This window comes from Heteronotia binoei, chromosome 15 (assembly GCF_032191835.1).
Source record: "Heteronotia binoei isolate CCM8104 ecotype False Entrance Well chromosome 15, APGP_CSIRO_Hbin_v1, whole genome shotgun sequence".
Lineage (NCBI taxonomy): Eukaryota > Metazoa > Chordata > Lepidosauria > Squamata > Gekkonidae > Heteronotia > Heteronotia binoei.
In genome coordinates this window covers 10,705,171-10,722,099 of record NC_083237.1, presented here as the reverse complement: position 1 = coordinate 10,722,099, position 16,929 = coordinate 10,705,171, and the positions used below count along the sequence as shown (strand labels likewise).

Sequence of the window (16,929 nt, the reverse complement as noted above, 5' to 3'; positions counted from 1 at the left end):
AAGTTTGACTAATTCACATGACTGAATATGGAGACAGAAATTCTGTGCATGGCTGATTATGAGCAATTATTCTTTGTTAAGTATTTGTTTTTGTGATGAATGTGAGTTGTCAAATTTGGTAAACCATCCTGTATTTCTCTTGAAAAAGAGGAGATTATTGGTTCATTTGCTCAGAGATTTACTGGAGATTTACTAGAGATTTACTGGTAAACATTAACCATTAATGAATCACAGCTGTTTGGGATGATAATTAAAATGTCCGCCTTTTAAGTTGTGATCGTTAGATCTGAATTTTTTACAGCTTGTCCAAATCTGAGTGGCTCCAGTATATTTGATTATGCAAAAAGATGATTTTGTAGGAAAGACTTATAATCACTTTACCACAAACCCCCTCCTATCTCACAGACATTTTTCTACCACCCCCAATGTTTATATAGCAAAAAAAAAACACCGTTCAAAGGAGGAATTACACCCTGACCTGGATAGCCCAGGCAACCCAATGTTGTCAGACCTTGGAATTTAAGCCAGGCTGATTCTGGCAAGTACTTGAATGGGAGACCTCCTTGGAATACCAGAAGTCAGGAGTTGAGAGCAGGCTTTATCCAGCCTCTTCTCTGAATGTCTTCCATGCCCCCAATTGGTCAGACACCAGAGGTTGCCATGTCTTTCAGGTGTGCATACAAACACAGGCTCACATGCATACAATCTTCCCAAAATAAAATGGAAGAATTGCTAGCTGACCTCTGTCCTTCATTGGGACATCATTTTATACTCTTTTGTTTAATGAGTTCTCAAGATCTGAGTCCACACATCCACTTTTCACAAAGCCCCTCAGAATTTAAGAAAGGATATCTGTGCTAGTCCACAGTAGAAGAATTCGATTTGAGTCTGGGCACCAAAATGGTTTTCAGGGTATGCAGGGTTAAACATGTTTGCAGCTAAAAGGGATATAATTCCAAGACATAAAAATTAGCTTGGAGAAACTGTTTTCAATAGGAAAATGGCGTTCATGGCTTAATTGGGAAACCATCTCTCTTACTCTGATGACACAAAATATAAGCCAATAAAGAAACATGGAATGTGATACTTTGTTCTAGGTGTGAAGCCAAACTCAGACATTGAATACAAAGACACTGGGGGGGTTCTGGTTAGAGATCGACAACTAAGACATCCCTCGGTTCAAATCCTTCATCGTGATTACCTTGAGCCATTTATCTGCTATCAACCTCACTTCTCTCACAGGGTTGTTGCACAGATCAAGCAGTGAAAGGCAGACTGTATCTGTTGCCATCAGCTTATTTCATAAAGGACAGGTCAACTGCACAAATATATACTGGACCACAAATTCTCTCCTCACGAAAAGACTGCATTCACTTTGTTCCCTGGATACACTCCACAACAATTCTTGATAATCCACCCCCCTCAGTTCCTCTTTATTATGGAGGTCGGTGCACCATGACCCATACACACCAGTCATCTTTGGAGGCCTAGCCTTGGTAGCCCCGACCATCTGAGACTGGATGGGTTTTCTCTATCATGGCACAAATACTTTGGAACTCCCTCCCTCCAGGAAGATTAACCAGTCTCCTTTTGTCAGTGTCTATCACCAGCAGGTGAAGATTTTTCCAGTTTGTTTTGTGTACCCCCCCCCCCCAATAATGGTTATTGGTCTGCCATCCTGATGCTGGGGGTGATTGTTTATGTTCTTTTATTAAATATTTGATAGTTTTTAAAATCATTTCAATGGTCAAATATGTTGATTTTTTAAATGTTTGCTGGCCTAAGGACCCTGAGCACGTGGAAAGGCAGCATAAAAATATTTTGAAAGAAAGAAAGAAAGAAAGAAAGAAAGAAAGAAAGAAAGAAAGAAAGAAAGAAAGAAAGAAAGAAAGAAAGAAAGAAAGAAAGGAAGGAAGGAAACATAAGCCTAGAGTTGCTTTTGAGAGAATGCTCAGGAAATAATGGGTGAACCAAACACATAGAATTTGTGAGACATCCCCATTTCACAATGGTCTGCAAGAGTCTAAATATAACTTGCTGTTTTGAGACCAATCAAGAAGCTGATGTGGAAAAAGAAATACCACCTCAAAATTAACTTACATTTCCAAATCTATGTATGAGTATATATACAATCTATGTCTACTTTGATTTTGGTAAAGTTATTTAAGACATGTTTCAAAGTATCATTCAAGACCTCCTTCATATTCTTATCGTGGAATGTATGTATGAATGGATTAAGTAAAAGTGTCTATTCAGTTTAAAAATGGCCTGCTGTTTTCTTTTAAGCTTCCAAGGACTGAAGCTTCTCTGGTAGTATGCACATTAAAATGGAACATCTGTATAAAATGGTTTTGGGGCTTAACTTTCCGGGTAGTGTTTGGACACCATAGATATCTCAAAATCATCTCCCATTTGTTGCTCAGTTGGGGTTGACAAGATCCACATGTGGGGTGAAGTTCTCCCTGACTGGTAGCTGTTATCCAGCCTGTTCCCCTAGAGAAAATAACAACTTTCGAGGGTGGATTTAATGGCTTCATATCCTTGATGAGTTCCTCCTGCTACTCAAATCCTGGCCTCCACAGTATCACCCCCCCCCCCCAATTCTTCATGACATTTCCCAAATCACGGCAGGTAATCAGATGTCCTGCTGAGGAAGCACAAGAAACTGGGGGCCACATCTGGAACAATCAATTAAACCAAGTTGTGGCACCTCTCAGACCTCAATGCTCACTGTGGCAATTATCCCCCCTTGAATGATCTTAATCACTGTAATTTGTTCCTGCAGCTACAGCTGAGGATTTTCTAAAGAAACTAGGAAAATAAGCAGTAATCCAGCAAGACTGTGATGTTTAAAAACTCCTTCACCATTAACAGCTGGAGAAAAGGCTCAGCAGGGGCAGGGCTCTGTCAGTTTGAATTCTCCAATTTTGCTTTGATTAGGTGGAAGAGAAACCAAAGCTTTGGCAGACTCAGGTGGCCTCTGGTATCCAGTTGATGCTGCAAGGAATGTGGATGTGCTTCTTTGTCCAAAGGGTATTAATGAAGCCAAGATACTGTTTGGGTTAAGCCAGTACTGAGGATGAGACCAGGAGGAGCAGTATCTGTGGGGAAATTTTGCCATCAGATGGTAGCATTCCTGATCATGTCATTTCTACGGACCGCGACAACCAGCAAATCAGACAAGTGCCCTCTGAGAGATGCCCTTCCTGACCTCCATGAGTTGTACCAGCCAGGGAACTTCCTCCTTGGTGGGATTGTTTCTCAGATCGGCTATGTGTTTTGTGACCTGAACTTCAGGAAAAACCCTTCACCGGACTTGTTTGAGGTTCCCAAGTAAGGAATGACACCTCTTTGGTCTTTCTATGAACTCAGATTACAAAACCTGTGAATTATATATACAATAGGCAGGATGCTCGAAGAAAGTGCTCCCAGACATGCGTCCCTACCCTTCAAATCATTTTGTGGCTATTGTTCTCTATTGTTTGTTACAAAGAATGCTGACTTTCTTCCCCCACAACAGAATCTCTGTTTTGGAAAGCAGGACCAGGGCAGGTAGGAAAGATGCCAGCTGTCAGTTGGAACCTAGGAATCCCCCAGAAGTAAGGCTCATCTCCATGACTACAGTGATCAGTTCCCTGGAGAAAATAGATGCTTTGGAGGGTGGACTCTTTGTCTTTGCACCCTACTGTGATCCCTGTCCTCCCCAGTCTGCAGCCCCAAATTTCCAGCTTGGATCTGGCAAACCAACCCCCCCATCCCTCACCGTTCGTTGGGGGGAAGCTGGCAACCTTCTTAGTTATAAAGAATATTTTAGAAGCACCAAAACCACATACGCTTTTTGTGATATTTCTATACTTTGCTACCACTTGAATGGTGTAACTAAGGGAAATCCAAACTCACTGAAAAAGAGTGGGGGAGATTGTTCAAATGCCAGTTTGGTTAAGACAGTGTAGGTACCTAAACAATTATTATTTTTTTTAAATCTAGAATTGTATTTGTATTTATGGATTTTTCATTACTTGTAAACCAATCCTTGCTATCTAGCATACTCTTTTTATTTAATAAGTCTATTTCGAGTAATAAGAAATTTAGCATTCAGACGAGGATAAAAGAAACATCTCGGCCACAACGCAAAATGCCCATACCCAATATTGCAAAATACTATTATGCTTTCAAGTGGGAAGCAATTTAGATTAAAAACAGTATATATGCTGGTCCTACCAGGGAAATAATTTGTGCAGGCCTTTGAACTAGGAGTGTCTAATCCTTGGATGGATTTGAGAATAATTGGACTCGTAGATAAGGACTAAAGATTGCTGCCAAACACACACTTGATCTTAGTCCAAAGGCTGAGAAACTACACAAAAAGCAAGCAGGATATGTCTTCTGAAATGTCAATAACTCAAAATGTGCAGGTTTATAGTCATTAAATTATTTTAGTCTTTAAAAAGGAAACCTTTCTTAATGTACTGGAAAAGCTGTTAAAATTATTGTCTAGTCTCTCTGTGTGTCAACATAGTTTATTAACACATGCAGATGAAAGCCCTGGTTGGGAGGCAAGATCTATTGATTAGCATTTAAAAGAAAAATGGTACATTTTACATAAAGATGTTAAGAAATGTAAGATATAAAAATGAGAAATATATAAAGAATATGTATATGATACACTACACCAGGAAAATGAAAGGAAAGGTCCCCTGTGCAAGCCCCAGTCGTTTCCGACTTTGGGGTGACGCAGCTTTCACAACGTTTTCACAGCAGACCTTTTTATGGGGTGCTTTGCCATTGCCTTCCCCGGTCATTACACTTTTCCCTCAGCAAGCTGGGTACTCATTTTTACCGACCTCGGAAGGATGGAAGGCTGAGTCAACCTCGAGCCAACTACCTGAACCAGTTTCCGCTGAAATCGAACTCCGGTCATGAGCAAAGTGCTCCAACTGCAGTACTGCAGCTTTACCACTCTGCGCCACGGGGCTCTTATTACACTAGAGAGTATTGCAAAACCAGAAAATAATACTTCTCAAAAATATCTGAGCTGGAAAAGAAAGAAATATTCTGTTACATGATGTTGCCCTGTAGTGAAAAGAAATACTGGCAAAATGTATTCAACGTTCTAGATGGCATTTTTCAATGCACTTTTGAGTCCTTACTTCTAGCAATCAAAGCCAGGAATGCAAAATCTAATTAGGAATCTGTTAGTGACAAAATGATATGAGCACAATATTGTGGAAACAGGTTCTTTCAGTACCTATAGTTTGTAAGCACTAAATCTGGATTATCATTTTGTTGATGACCATTACCTGGATAGCCCAAGTTAGCCCTATCTTGTCAGACCCTGGATGCTAAGCAGGGTTGACCCTAATGAGTGTTAGGATAGGAGACCACCAAGGAACACCAGAGTCACGACATGGAAGCAGGCGATAGCAAACCCCCTCTGAACGTCTCTTGTCTTGAAAATTCTATAGTGTCACCATAATTCAGCTGTGACTTGAAGGCCAACAACAATAACAATATTGCCAATGACCAAAATCAAGGCTAGGGATTTGAGGTGGAATATAGAATAAATGTTTATTAGGATTGACAGTCATTTATAACATCCTGGAAAGCAATAAAACCATTTATTTACTGAATTAAAAATAGGCCGAAGAAGAAGAAGAAGAAGAAGAAGAAGAAGAAGAAGAAGAAGAAGATGATATTGGATTTATAATCCGCCCTCCACTCCGAAGAGTCTCAGAGCGGCTCACAATCTCCTTTACCTTCCTCCCCCACAACAGACACCCTGTGAGGTAGATGAAGATATTGGATTTATATCCCGCCCTCCACTCCAGAGAGTCTCAGAGCGGCTCACAATCTCCTTTCCCTTCCTCCCCCACAACAGACACCCTGTGAGGTGGGTGGGGCTGGAGAGGGCTCTCACAGCAGCTGCCCTTTCAAGGACAACCTCTGCCACAGCTATGGCTGACCCATGGCCGTGCTAGCAGGTGCAAGTGGAAGAGTGGAGAATCAAACCCGGTTCTCCCAGATAAGAGTTCGCACACTTAACCACTACACCAAACTGGCTCTTAGAAATAAGAGTCCTTTAGTGAAACTGCTTCCTTTGTTGTAGAATGTTTGCATGCACCTGTTTTCTGTTCTGCTTTTCCAAGGTCTTCTTTGCCACCAGTTTAGCTTCTTCCATTCTTTTATCGTTCACTGCTTTGAGCTGGCAAAAGACAGTTTCTCCTATTTTTATTTCCTAAAGAAATTCATAGAGCAGTATATTCTAGATTAGCCAAATGTTATTTCATGTAAATAAAGAAATGTTTAATATCTTAGAAAAAATCAGTAAAATAATTAAAATAGCCTTTTATTGAATTAATTCAGTCAGAGACAAAATTATCAATAGTATGATAAAATGTGGTGCATTACAGAATTATCGTATAAAATAACCCTTGTTTATCCACAGTGTCGTGACTAAGTTGTACCAGCATGTCCTGGCCTTGGAATTCGCTATCAGTGAGGTCAATGCGAATACCCAGATCCTACCCAATATCACACTTGGCGTCCACATCTCTGATAGCTATTATGATGCAAGGGTGACCTATCGCAGCTCTTTTGACCTTATCTTCAAGATACATCGAAGCTTCCCAAATTATATGTGTGACACTCATAAAAACCTGATGGCTGTCATTGGCGGGCTTTCCTCTGATACCTCCTTTCAAATGGCAGACATCTTTGGTCTTTATAAGATTCCACAGGTAGGAAGTATACTGTGTGGTGTTTAATTTCACATTTCTTTTGTTATTTTTTAATTCTGGTGAAGAAGAGAGCGTTAAAATAAACAGCAAAATCAAGTTTGTGTGATTTGCAAAAGTACCAAAAAAGGAAGGTTACATCAGACAGCCAAGACGTATCAGGAAGTAGGAGTTAAGATAGGTCCTTCTAGGATATTTCTTTCCCATAGCTATTTTTGATAGGCTCATTAATGAATTTAGTGAAGCCAAATTCCCTGCTTCAGATGAGCCATGAGAAATCACTAGTGAACTGAGCAGTTGTCCCGACAATGGAAGAGAATTCATGTTGTGCCCACAGTCTCAAAGAGGTTGGGACTCCTGTGCCAGTTCGACAACTGGTTAGGCCATAAATAGGAATTGCAGGATCTGACTGGTTAATGGCTAGAACTCAAGTAGGAATAACTGGAGAACACTGAACATATGAACATATGAAGCTGCCTTATACTGAACAGGACCCTTGGTCCATCAAAGTCAGTATTGTCTTCTCAGACTGGCAGCGGCTCTCCAGGGTCTCAAGCTGAAGTTTTTCACACCTATTTGCCTGGACCCTTTTTTGGAGATGCCAGGGATTGAACCTGGGACCTTCTGCTTCCCAAGCAGATGTTCTACCACTGAGCCACTGTCCCTCCACTAAAACAAAAGAATCAACACTCTGAATCATCAATGCATGAAGGCCTGTTTCTAAATCATTAGCTGGATTGACAAATGGGTTCTGGAAGGGACACTCATTTCACATTTATTTTGTTATTTTTTTTAAATTCTGGTGAAGAAGAGAGAGATAACAAACAGCTGGAGCATTAGCTGGATTGACAGAATGGGTTCTGGAAGGGACACACTTGGTTTTGACTAGCATCACCTCTACCTTTGTTTTCTTGAATGGCATGGGGGTAGTTGGTTTGTGGTATAACACTTCTCAGCAGACTTTTGAGTTTCAGGCTGGAATAAACAAAGCTTGTGGTCATTCCAGCCAAATCAGGAACCATGATGACGTTGCCCCAGATGCTGACAATGAAGTGCCTTTGTTACAGTTTAGGTTCCTTGACTCCAGGTGAGGCCTTGAGTTCTCTACAGCATCACATTCCTGCTGAGCCTGTTTTGGTCCTCATCCCAATCCTTCAACAAGCTCCTCTTCAAACTCTCCAAGGTTTCTCCAAGCTGGAATTGACTTTCTTAATACAACCTGTTCTTCAAAGTTCATGAAATAGTTTCATCTTGCAGACTTTGCATTTTAATGTATTTTGTTTTATTGCATATGTAGTTATCTTGTGTCTTCACTTGATGATAGAGGGTGGTAGTGGCCAAAAGAGCACTGTGTTTCCAGCTAGAATTTCCACTCAGTGTAACTCAATTGTTGATGAAGTCATCAACTACTTCCAACAACTATTCATTGTACAAAGAGGCTCAAGCATGCCAATAGTCAATACAATTAATTGTAGAATATCTGAACTTTCCTTTTAGCTCACGTATGGTTCATTTGCCCTGGAGGAGAGGGATACAAAACTGTTCCATTCCTTTTACCGCATGGTATCAAATGATGAACTTCAGTACATGGGGATTATCTGGCTGCTTCAGCATTTTGGCTGGATGTGGGTCGGGCTGTTTGCTGTGGATAACGACAATGGAGAACATTTCTTGAGAGTCCTGGAGCCACTGCTTTCCAAACATGGAATCTGTTCCGCCTCCACTGAAAGATGTCCAAATACTCTCAGCTGGAACAACTTGATTGCTGTGAATGATGTAATATTAAATATATATCGACCTTTCACAGAGAGCAAAGCCAATGCATATATCTTCTATGGAGAATCAAGAACCTTTCTGATATTTATCACGCATATGCTCCTAGGAGATCCTGGATATAAAGAAAATGCCTCCTACAGAAAGGTGTGGATTCTGACAGGCCAGGTTGATTTTGCATTAGTAGGCAGTCAAAAGCACTGGGACTTCCAATACTTTGATGGTGCAATTTCCTTCACAGCTCACTCAAATGAAGTAGCTGGATTTCAGACATTTCTTCAGAATGTACACCCTTACAGGAAGAAAGGAGATTGTTTCCTAAAGATCTTTTGGGAACAAGCCTTTGATTGTACACTTCAGAGTCCCCAGAAGGGAATGGAGATCCCTGATGCATGTACTGGGGAGGAGAGGCTAGTGAATCTCCCTAGGGCAGTTTTCGAAATGGACATGAGTGGTCATAGCTATAGCATCTATAATGCAGTCTATGCTGTGGCACACGCATTGCATGCTGTGTACTCATCCAGATCCATCTACAGAGCAATTCCGGGTAGGAAAATTATTGCATTTCCAGATCTACGACCTTGGCAGGTAATCTCTCCACCATTTTTTTTTTAAAAAAAACCTCTATTTCCATCAGTGGATGGGAGATAATACCTAGTTTGGTCCATTCTGAACCACCGTTAACCAGATGTATGTTGGCATTGGGGGGAGGGGGATTAAGGAGAAAAGAATTTCCTTTAAAATGATCTGCCTGAATAGAAATAGTTATAAACGACTTTATTCTTCCTCTTGGTTTCAACCAGCTCCATCCGGTCCTTCAAGGCATTTTGTTTAATAACTCAGAAGGAGAAGCCATGTCTTTTAATGCAAAGAGAGAAATGGGAACTGGATTTGACATAACAAACTTCATCACCTTCCCAAACAAGTCCTTTCTTAGAGTGAAAGTTGGAAGAGTGAATCCCAATGCTCTTGTAGGACAAGAATTCATCATTCAAAAGGAAATGATTTCATGGCCAAGGAATATGAGCCAAGTATGGGTTAAATTGTATTTTAGTGAGCAACCCCAATCTTCAGATGGGTGATGTGGGCTCTGAAAGTTTTCTTTGCTCCATATCTTGACCCTGTCTATCTTTGATTCTGATGTGTATCATTAAAAACTCTGGGATACAAAATATGAGAAGAGTTCTAACATTAAACTTCAGAGTATTTCTCCTTCTCTCTCTTATATCATCAATAGCTATAATCTTCAATGTGGTCAGTTCTGTGGATACATAAAGATGGAAGTTGGAAAAGTAAACAGATGAGAGGAAATTTTCCTCAAACCTGAGAAACATCCTGGTTAAACCCCTGCCCCCACAAAAAAAAATACCCAAACACTGAAGGGTATAACTCTCAAATCTGACCTGAGTCAGACTAAGATGACGAGATAGTAGGTCCTACAATTGATAGATGAATTAAAAAGTGATAAGTCACCAGGCTCAGATGGCATACATCCACGAGTTCTGAAAGAAGTCAAAGGTGAAATTTTGGATCTCCTGAGCAAAATATGTAATCTTTCATTGAAATCTGCCTCTGTTCCTGAGGACTGGAAGGTAACAAATGTCCCCCCATCTTTAAAAAGGGTTGCAGAGGAGATCCAGGAAATTATAGTGTGACTTCAATACTGGGAAAATTGGTGGAAACCATTATCAAAGAGAGAATTAGCAGGCACATCAATGAACAAAAGTTATTGAGGAAGACTCAGCTTGGGATCTGTAAGGGAATATCTTGTCTCACTAACCTGTTAGAGTTCTTTGAGGGAGTGAACAAACATGTGGATAAAGGGGACCCAATTGATGCTGTTTACATTGACTTTCAGAAAGCTTTTGATAAAGTTCCTCATCAAAGGCTCCTTAGTAAGCTCGAGAGTCATGGGGTAAAAAGAAAAGTCCTTTTGTGGACCAAAATCCTCTTAATAGGAAGCAGAGAGTGAGTATAAATGGGTAGTCTTCGCAGTGGAGGACGGTAAGCAGTGGGGTGCCGCAGGGCTCAATAATGGGTCCCATGCTCTTATGAAGCTGCCTTATACTGAATCAGACACTTGGGCCATCAAAGTCAGTATTGTCTTCTCTTTACCTTGTTCATTAATGATCTAGAGTTGAGAGTAAGCAGTGATGTGGCCAAGTTTGCAGATGACACTAAATTGTTCAGGGTAGTGAGAACCAGAGTGTCAGTCAGTGGAGTTTCAAAGTAAGCAGACTTCCATTGGTTACAATGTTAAGGCTTTATTTGATAATCCAAAAGTTATGAACAATGATACATTGGAACTGATACTTTCTGAAGGGAGCATAGATGCTTTATCCAAAAGTACACCAAAGGCTTTCTAAACAAATCTGCATTCCCACACTAGAGTGATACATTTAACACCTTAGACTTCCCTTATCTCATTGCGGTTCTTGTTTTCACGGAACAGCCCTGCTGGCTCTCCTTGAGGCATTTTATCTTCAAAGGGTTGTTGCATTTGTTAGTACCAAAGACAGGAATTCACAGCAGGGGTTAGCAACATCTTCGTTTCTATTTTGATAGACAAGGTCTCTGTTTTAGGGTTAGTAGCAAACACTTTAAAATGGAGTCGGTTATATGCATTCTACATATAACATCAGATCACAACAGTAAAGCTCTCCAGTATCTGACACAAAGAGGATTGTGTGGCACTCCAAAGGGATCTGTAGAGGCTGGGCGAGTGGGCGTCAACATGGCAAATGAGGTTCAATGTGGCCGAGTGCAAAGTAATGCACACTGGGGCCAAAAATCCTAACTATAAATAAAAGTTGGTGAGGTGTGAACTGGCAGAGACTGACCAAGAGAGAGATTTTGGGGTCACAGTAGATAACTCACTGAAAATGTCGAGACGGTGTGTGATTGCAAAAAAAAAAAAGGTGAATGCTGTGCTGGAAATTATTAGGAAGGGAACTGAAAACAAATCAGCCAGTATCATAATGCCCCTAAATAAATCGATGGTGCGGCTTCATTTGGAATAATGTGTTCAATTCTGGTCAAAAAAGATATTATAGCATTGGAAAAGTGCAGAAAAGGGCAACTAGAATGATTAAAGGTTTGGAACACTTTCCCTATGAAGAAAGGTTAAAACGCTTGGGGCTCTTTAGCTTGGAGAAACAATGACTGAGGGGTGACATGATAGAGGTCTACAAGATTATACATGGGACAGAGAAGGTCAAGAAAAAAGTAATTTTCTCCCTTTCTCACAATATGAGAACTCATGGACATTTAATGAAATTCATGAGCAGTCCGGTTAGAACGGATAAAAGGAAGTACTTCTTCACCCAAAGGGTGATTAACACATGGAATTCACTGCCACAAAAGGTGGTGGCGGCTACAAGCGTAGACAGCTTCAATGGTTGATTGAATAAGCATATAGAGCAGAGGTCCATCAGTGGCTATTAGCCACATCTTATCATTAGAACTCTCTATCTGGGGCAGTGATGCTCTGTATTCTTGGTTCTTGGGGGGGGGCACAGTTGGAGGGCTTGTCCTGGCCCCACTGGTGCACCTCCTGATGGCACTTGGGTTTTCTGACCACTGTGTGACACAGAGTGTTGGACCGGAGGGGCCATTTGCCTGATCCAACATGGCTTCTCTTTTCTTAAATAATAGAAGCAGATGCTGTGTCTTTTAGAAACAAATTATCTGTTGCTTTTGCTAGGCAACCACAACATTATTGTCAGTTTAAGACTTAGTGGGTGTCAATAAAAGACGGTTGGGGGAAGGCCATTTACAGAGGTATTTTGGGCTTTGAGGGAAGACTTTTCTGGGTTAGGCCTAGCAGCCACCACTGAATGATTTGCTAACACCCAATTTACAGGTCTGACTCACTGCCACTGTCCAATAGCAACAACCCCATGAATGTCGGCGTAGTGTAGCAGAGTATCAGATTAAATCTGGGATACCCAGGTTCTAAGAAATCCCCAATCTGCCATGGAAATTCATTCTGTGATCTTGGGCAAGTCATACACATTGAGCCTAACCTACTACAGCAGATTCTTGTGAGGATTAAATGACAAAGAGAAGAATGATGCTAGATGCTTTGGATTCCCAGTCAGGGTTTGTGTGTGTGTGTGTGTGGGGGGGAGTGAAGCATATATGAAGTAAATAAATAATACATATAGCTGAAGGAGAGCAGATAGAAATAGTTTGTGGGTCAGAAAGAGAAAAGGAAGCAGGAGAAGGTGAGGGAATAGGGCTTGCCAGAAGGAGGTAAAAAAGCAAATAGGGTGGGAACGGTGATACCAGGGATTATACGTGCTGTCTGAAAGTCCTTTGGATATCCTCGCCATACTACTGGATTGGGTCCAGTGGTTGGCACTGTAACAACTTGGACAGCTGCAAAGGAAACAGGGAAGGAGGGAAAACTACAAACCATGATGGAGGAAGATAAAGGTAGATTGAAAAGGGAAGTAGGAGGCAGGAAAACGAGAAAGGCTGAGGATGCTTTCAAAGGAAGAAGTTATGGTGGAGGGGAGATCAGATGCCCTCTTTGCAAGTCACCTACTTTGGATACATTTTTAAAAAAAGAACATCTTTTTTTATGGCAAAGCCAGATACAGTTTATGCTATAGGTTGGAGCAGGGGGGGATGAAGTAAGTTTCTTTTCTTCCATGCACTATTGTTCAACCGGACATAAGCATGCAAAAATATGGTCAGCTGAGGGAAGGACTTGCAAGGTGCAATAAATCTTCTATTCTTCTAATGCAGCTGTCTAGTTGTTTATTTCCATATCAATTAATGAGCAAGAACCTATTTATTTCTACCCAAACTTTCTGTCTTTTGAGTGGAGCAGGGGGTGCCCCTTTCCTTGTGCAATGATTACTGCCCGCCTGGCTATCACAAGAAGAAGAAGGAAGGGAAGAAATTCTGCTGCTACGATTGTGTTCCTTGTCCACCAGGGGAGATTTCAAATCATGTGGGTAGGTAACAGAGAGCACAAGCATTCTACGTTGATTCGGATCCAGCCATTTAGCTAGATGCATGGTTACCCTTTTATATAGCTAACACCAAAGGCCACCATCTCTTCCATCCTGCTTATAGGAATGGAAACTTCTGCTCAGGATCAGCAGTATGTGGAAAGAGGTCTTCCGAGTCCAAATGTTTTTATTTACTGCCCGTTCAGCAATTCACTTCAAGACTGCCCTATCTGTCTCAAATTATATCTTTTGCTAAATGTGTGGCAGAATGTAGTCTTGATTTGGCCATGGAAAAAAACCTCCACTTGGTGTCTTGCTATGCCTAACAATCTACTGGTGCTACTTCAATGAATGAATGAATGAATGAATGAATGAATGAATGAATGAATGAATGAGTGAGTGAGTGAATGAATGAATGAATGATGTCTTGCAGTAACCATGGGTGTATAGTCAACTGAGCAGTCTGTAGAATGGAGAAGGAAATGGGGAGCGTGAGGAAGCAGGATTAAATCAAGGCAATCAGGGAGGGAAGAATGTGCAATGGGGCCAGGATGATGGTGACTTCAATGGCAGATTAACACTGGCAGAATGTGGAACAGCTTTCAGCTCTGTTCTGCCACTGAAGACCTCACCTACCAGGACTGCCCCCCCTCATATCCTTCTTTCAAGCACTGGTCACCTAGATGTGTCACACATAGTAGGTCCAGGAACCTTCAGGGGAGGAGGGAAATGGAATTTTGCAGGCCATTTGCTTGTAAGAAAAACAAATGGGGGTGGAAATCTTACAGGAGTTCCTTTGCATATTAGGCCACACACCCCTAAGGTAGCCAATCCTCCATGAGCTTACAAAAAAAAGAGAGTTGTAATCTGTTGGAGGATTGGCTACATCTGTGGTATGTGGCTTAATATGGGCATTTTCGCACTTACCTTTTACTGGCGCGACCATCCTCCTCACGCCGGCGGATCTGCAGTGATTTCGCACCAGAAGCGCCGGCGCAGCCAAAAGAGCCGGCAACTTCCGTCGCGGAGCCAGCTCAAACGGAAACCGCCAAGAAGCAGGAAAACGTTTGAGCTGGCTCCGCGACGGAAGTTGCCAGCTCTTTTGGCTGCGCCGGCGCTTCTGGTGCGAAATCCCTGCAGATCCGCCGGCGTGAGGAGGATGGTCGCGCCAGTAAAAGGTAAGTGGGAAAACGCCCTATGCAAAGGAGCTCCTGCTAGGATTCCACCCCTGACAGCAACAAACAATAATAACAATAACATGGAACAGTGAGTGAATATAAATCTGCATCTTCAGATGGCCATCTCCTTATAAGGAACCACTCTTGATGAGTAAGCATAAAGATCTCCCTCAGTGCTCCCCTGGAAGACGATTATGAGAAGCTGGTTCTAAGTTACATGTGAATGGACACTGGGATGACCCCTCTTTCTTTCTTATTCTTTCAGATATGGATGACTGCGTTCTATGTCAGGAAAATCAGCATCCAAGCAAGGATCAAGATCAATGTATTCCCAAAAAGACAAACTTCCTATCTTATGAAGAACCTTTAGGGATCTCTTTGACTTCCATTGCTGTGACCTTATCTGTAATCACCCTGTTGGTTCTAGAAATTTTTATTAAGTACCAAGATACCCCCATTGTCAAAGCCAACAACCGAGATCTCAGCTACACACTTCTGGTCGCCCTTCTGTTCTGTTTCCTCTGCTCTTTGCTTTTCCTTGGAAGACCAAGGAAGTTAACTTGCTGGCTCCAGCAACCTGCTTTTGGCATCATCTTCTCAGTGGCTGTTTCTTGTGTGTTGGCCAAAACCATCACTGTGGTTGCAGCTTTCATGGCCACCAAACCAGGGACCGATGTGAGAAAGTGGGTGGGGAGAAGACTGAGCAATTCTATTGTCCTATCCTCCTCACTTATTCAAGCAGGTATTTGCGTGATGTGGCTGGGAACTTTCCCCCCTTTCCCAGATTTAGATGCACAGTCCTTGACTGAAGAGATAGTGATACAATGCAATCCAGGGTCTATCACCATGTTCTACATGATCCTCAGCTACATGGGACTTCTTTCCATTCTCAGTTTGACCGTGGCGTTCCTTGCTAGGAATTTGCCAGACAGTTTCAATGAGGCCAAGTTCATCACCTTCAGTATGCTGATATTTTTCAGTGTTTGGTTGTCTTTTGTTCCAACCTACCTGAGCACCAAAGGAAAATACATGGTAGCTGTGGAGATCTTCTCCATCTTGGCCTCTAGCAGTGGCTTACTATGCTTTATCTTTTTCCCAAAATGTTACATTATTCTGCTAAGGCCTCAACTGAATCACAGGAAACAGCTAATTAGGAGAAATACTTAGTCCTCCAAGTATAATAAATTCAGGAAGTTTAACTTGGGGTACAGCTCAATCCCAACTATATAATAGAACTCAAAGAAACACAAACCAAGTTTGACTAATTCACATGACTGAATATGGAGACAGAAATTCTGTGCATGGCTCATTATGAGCAATTATTCTTTGATAAATATTTGTATTTGTGATAAGCATGAGTAGTCAAATTTTGTAAACCGTCCTGTATTTCTCTTGAAAAAGAGGAGATTATTCGTTCATTTGCTCAGAGATTTACTGGAGATTTACCAGAGATTTACTGGTAAACATTAACCATTAATGAATCACAGCTGTTTGGTATGGTTATTAAAATGTCCGCCTTTCAAGTTGTGATCTTTCGATATTAATTTTTTACTGCTTGTCTGAATCTGAGTAGCTCCACTATATTTGATTATGAAAAAAGATGATTTTGCAGGAAAGACTTATGATCGCTTTACCACAAACCCCTCCTATCTCACAGCCACTATTGCACCCTCAGTACGGAATAAAAAGGCATACACAAAGTATGGGAAAACGGGCCACTTTATTAACATAACATAATATGGCAAGGTAACTAAAGTGGAACGAGCCCTGAGGTCAACGCCTGACCTCGCCAAGTCCCACGAAAGGGCGAGCCACCCAACCCCCGGTCCAAGCCATACAGAAATGCCTAGAACCGGGCCGGCAGACCACACATGCCCTCCCCTTAACCCCAACCCCGATCACCAGAAGGGGGCGACTAAGGGGAGGCATGAAAACCCGATCCATATTCATGACATTGAGCCATGAAGCCCATCTGCCTTCCTACGGATTGCCTACCCAACGCAGGTGCTTACGCTTGGGTGCTCACCGGCAAGGTCTTAACCCCTTGCTTCTTCCGCAAAGTGACCGAATTGCCTACCTACCTAACAGCCACACCACAATTCGCAGTACAAGGTAGGCGAAAAACACACCACCAACGGCCAATCAGGTGATACGAAAAAATTCCTAGCTGGCCCCTAATAAGGCGACCGGTAAAAAACCTGTACTACTGCAGGGTGGGTGGGCGGGCCAAACAACTCCCGGGACTGCGTGGGGAGAGGCGGGGCCGAGGCTACTTATAGCCTC

The 16,929-nt window shown here is 41.9% G+C and overlaps 1 protein-coding gene across 1 annotated transcript; it reads left to right on the top strand.

Moving 5' to 3' along the window:
- Positions 1-3,142: 3,142 nt before the first annotated feature.
- LOC132582990 (vomeronasal type-2 receptor 26-like) lies at positions 3,143-15,813 on the top strand. Its single transcript, XM_060254655.1, has 6 exons — positions 3,143-3,333; positions 6,446-6,737; positions 8,232-8,510; positions 9,311-9,538; positions 13,345-13,471; positions 14,912-15,813. The coding sequence occupies exons 1-6, from the start codon at positions 3,143-3,145 to the stop codon at positions 15,811-15,813; spliced, it is 2,019 nt and encodes a 672-aa protein (XP_060110638.1).
- Positions 15,814-16,929: the final 1,116 nt, after the last annotated feature.